This window comes from Macadamia integrifolia, chromosome 6, assembly GCF_013358625.1.
Source record: "Macadamia integrifolia cultivar HAES 741 chromosome 6, SCU_Mint_v3, whole genome shotgun sequence".
NCBI lineage: Eukaryota > Viridiplantae > Streptophyta > Magnoliopsida > Proteales > Proteaceae > Macadamia > Macadamia integrifolia.
The window spans coordinates 24,959,265-24,963,205 of record NC_056562.1 but is presented as its reverse complement, the minus strand read 5'-3'; the positions used below and the strand labels follow the sequence as shown (position 1 = coordinate 24,963,205).

General features: G+C 44.7%; 1 protein-coding gene across 1 annotated transcript; it reads right to left on the bottom strand.

Moving 5' to 3' along the window:
* Positions 1 to 36: 36 nt before the first annotated feature.
* On the bottom strand, positions 37 to 3,528 carry LOC122082686 (leucine-rich repeat receptor-like protein kinase TDR). The gene is made up of 2 exons (XM_042650409.1): positions 691 to 3,528; positions 37 to 585 (listed from the first exon to the last, which is right to left on the bottom strand). The coding sequence occupies exons 1-2, from the start codon at positions 3,335 to 3,337 to the stop codon at positions 146 to 148; spliced, it is 3,087 nt and encodes a 1,028-aa protein (XP_042506343.1). The 5' UTR covers positions 3,338 to 3,528; the 3' UTR covers positions 37 to 145.
* Positions 3,529 to 3,941: the final 413 nt, after the last annotated feature.

The following is a 3,941-nucleotide window of genomic DNA, read 5'->3' as shown; positions in this document are numbered from 1 at the left end:
TTCCATCATTAAGAAAATTTTAACTGAAAAAAAAAAAGAAAAAAAAAATATTCCTTCTCCTATACCAAGTTACAAGTTACAGCAACCCCCCACAATTTTAAAAGAAAAGAAACCAAAGTAAACTTGAAAATTCATTGCAATTATTTTAACAGTCTAGCTTCTGAGTCAAAGGACCACCACCACCACCACCGACACCACCGGTGGCACCACCGTGGACGGCATTGTCTACACCGCTACATAGACGACCACTGGGCGACTTCCTCTTGGGCTTGGCTTCATGCAGCATCGACAAGACATCTCTCATCGAAGGCCGGTCAGCAGGATTCTTACTAGTGCAGAGCAATGCCACTCTTAGCACTAACATCATCTCCTCCCTCACCGACGCACAAGAAGACCCTGCGTTCTTGTCAAGTATCTCAACTACCCCATCTTTGCTCTTCATCTTCGACTTCACCCAGTCTACAATACTATTCCCATCACCAAACTCCGCAGCCACCGATCTCTTCCCACATAATATCTCCATTAACACCACCCCGAAGCTGTATATATCACTCTTCTCGTCAACTTGCAGCGTATATGCATATTCTGCAACATAAAAATAAATAAATACGCAACATGATATTGTAAGTGACAGAATCACTTGCTGCTATGATTCACTAAGATTCAATCACGTGTAACATATGAGCATACCTGGAGCAATGTAGCCATAGGAACCCGCAATTACTGACATGGATTCGTCAGTCTGAATCAACTTGGCGACACCGAAATCCGCCACCCTGGCTTCCATCTCAGCATCCAACAAGATATTACTTGGCTTCAAATCACGGTGCACGATGACAGGGTCGCAGTCGTGGTGAAGGTAACATATACCCTGAGCTACACCGACTGCTATCTTGTACCGGGTGAGCCAATCCGCCACCAGATTCTCTCCTTTGTTCTTCCCATGCAATAAGTCGTCTAAGCTCCCATTAGGCATGTATTCGTACAACAGCAGCGTACTCTCGCTGTTGCTGCAGCATCCTAACAGTCTCACGATATTACGGTGTCTCACATTCCCCAACACCTCCACCTCCGCCAGCACCCCACGTCGTCTCCGCACCGTCTCTTTATGCTTACTCCACAGTTTCTTAACCGCTATGATCTCGCCACCTGGCATTTCGGCTCTGTATACGGTCCCTGCGGACCCCATCCCGATGATCTTGTCACTCATTGATAAGCATTCTAGTACATCATCCGCCGTGAAATTCAACCTTTGGAACGCGGTCAACTTCCATGGACCCACCCTCTGCTCATCGTTAAATCTACGGCTGTAATTTGCGTGGAAGCATCGGCTACCTGCGAACAGGATGAAGAGGCCTACCCCAAATGCTGCAGCCATGATCCACACGATCGCTCCGGCGGTCTTCTTCGGTTGCTGCCGGAGTTTCTCGTCGTTGGTGGTCATCTCTGACTGGCAAGGCTTCTCGACGGCACCGCCGCAGAGGCCTTCGTTGCCGGAGAACGATGATGGGTGAAAGATATTGGCGGAAGAGGGTATCGGCCCGGTGAGCTGGTTGAAGGAGACGTTGAAGCTCTCTAAAGTACTGCAATTATTAAAGTTCGATGGAATTGTACCAGAGAGGAGATTGTGGGAGAGATCAACGTCGGTGATGAAAGGTAGGGTTGAGATTTCCCAGGGGATTATTCCTGTGAGAGAATTTTGCCGCAGACTCAAGCACAGAAGCTTCTCGCAATGTCCAATGTCCCATGGAATGCTTCCATTGAGTGAATTACCTTCCATTTCGAGCTTATACAAGCTATGGCAACCGATGAAATCAGGAATTTTTCCGGTGAGTTTGCAGAAACTTGCAGAGAAAATTTGTAAATTGGGTGCGCTCCATATGTTAGCAGGCAACTCTGTTCCAAATGGGTTTCCGGAAATGTTGAGAAGTTGCAATCTTGAAGCGTTCCCGAGATCTCTCGGGATTTTACCGCTCAAATTGTTCATGCTCAGGTCCATGTAAGTTAGGTTTGGCAATAGACCAAAACCAGGTGGGATTTCGCCTGTGAGTCTGTTATCTTCGATGCGAAACCTCCACAGAGAAGTACAATTTGCGAGAGATGGAGGGATTTCGGAATCGAACCTGTTGGAGAAGAGTATGAGCTTAAAGAGTTGGTTTCCGAGGCATAGACTTGGCGGGATCGGACCACTTAGCAAGTTCGAAGAAACATCGAGCTTCTGTAACTTTGCATTTGATCCGAGCTTGTGTGGGAGATTCCCAGTAAGAGAATTGTTCCAAAGGAATAACGTTCCGAGTTTTGGAAGCTCACCGATTCCGTCAGGGATTTCTCCGGTTAAATTGTTGTACATTAAGCTCAACGCCGTCAGCTCCTTCAATTTAGAAAACCCTTCTGGAATCGAGCCTGATAGACTATTATCTGATAAATCGAGAACTTTCAGAGCTCCCAAATTGGAAAAACTCACCGGAATTTCACCATTAAACCTGTTCATGAAGAGAAACAGAGACTCTAGCAGAGTTAAGTTCCCAAGCTCAGATGGTAGATAACCAGAGAGATTCGAAGTAGAAATGTCGAGGTATCTGAGATTTGATAAAAGACCGAACTCCACCGGAATCCCACCGGAGAACTCGTTGTAACCGATCTCCAAATGCTCGAGCTGAGTCAAGAAACACAATTCGGGTGGAATCGGTCCCTGCAAAGAATTTCCCGCTAAATGTAGAAACTTCAACCTCGGCAAACTGCCATAACCTGCAGGAATGCTACCTTGGAAGAAGCTCCCACCAAGGTTGAGCTTTACAAGAAACCGAAGCCTAACGATTTCTTGTGGCAACGAACCGTTAAAACTGTTGCTGTAAGCGTTAAAAACAGTTAAAAATCTGAGCTTGGAGATCCCTGGAGGGAAAATGGAACTAAAATTGTTGTGGCTAACGTCGAGAGTCCTGAGCTTAGATAATTCAAAAATGTCAGTCGGGAACGCTCCATCAAAGGCATTCCCACTAAGGTTTAGGTTGTTCAAGTCAGACAAGAATCGGATTTCAGAGGGGATTAGTCCAGAGAGGTTACGGTGAGAAAGATCAAGAGAAGTGATATGGGAGGTTTCTTGGTCACATACGACGCCCGACCAGGAACACCAGACAGGGTTAGAGTTAGACAAAGCAGCATTGGTGGAAAGGGTGCTGGTATTCCAGTCATGGAGAGAGGAAAGAGGGTCTTTAACAGAAGCTTTGAGGTAGAGCAGAGAAACTAGTTGAAGAGGGAGAGTTGCAGAGAGAACCATAGTAACTTTCAAGGAGAAGAAGAAGAAGAAGGTGAGAGGGAAAGCAGAATTGGGCTTCATGGCTTTTTGGGTTTGAGTTGAATTGGAGTTTAGAGAAGTGGGATTTAAGGGAGGGGAGATTTCGATGGAGAGAAACACTTTTTGGGAGTGTTGGGTGCAGAGGGTGTTCCCATGATGATTGCTTCAGTGGGTTAGTGATGTCTTTGGAGTTCGGAGAGGGAAAACAAAAAAACCGAGATTTTCCTCAATAAATATATTGCCTTCTCTGTAATCTATGCCTCTGTGGATGTCTACTTCTACTCATTTCCTACTTCTCCTTTCCCAGTCTTTTCCTTTTCTTTCTTTCCTGTGCCCCCTTTTTTCATCATTCCTTGTTTCCTTTTAGTCTTTGTATAACAGAAATGACAAAATTGTGTATTTCATTGGATCCAAGAAAAGTATTTCCATCTCCTTCTCACATACTTTAATTACTTCAGTTCTGTCCTACATTGTTTCTTATTCTTAAAGATACATTATACTCATGATAGTGAGAGAGATATCATTAGCAGATATTTGAGAACCAGAGAATGGTTTGAAACATTTTATGGGGATTGATTTGCAATAATACTGAAATAACTTTACTAAAATCTTGTTGCTTTATGTCAGTTTGACTTCTAAGATTTTG

Coding starts and splice junctions, on each gene's coding strand:
- LOC122082686 (XM_042650409.1), bottom strand. CDS start 3,337: ATGAAGCCCAATTCTGCTTTCCCTCTCACCTTCTTCTTCTTCTTCTCC. Junction 586..690: donor CTATGGCTACATTGCTCCAG/GTATGCTCATAT, acceptor TTTATGTTGCAG/AATATGCATATACGCTGCAA.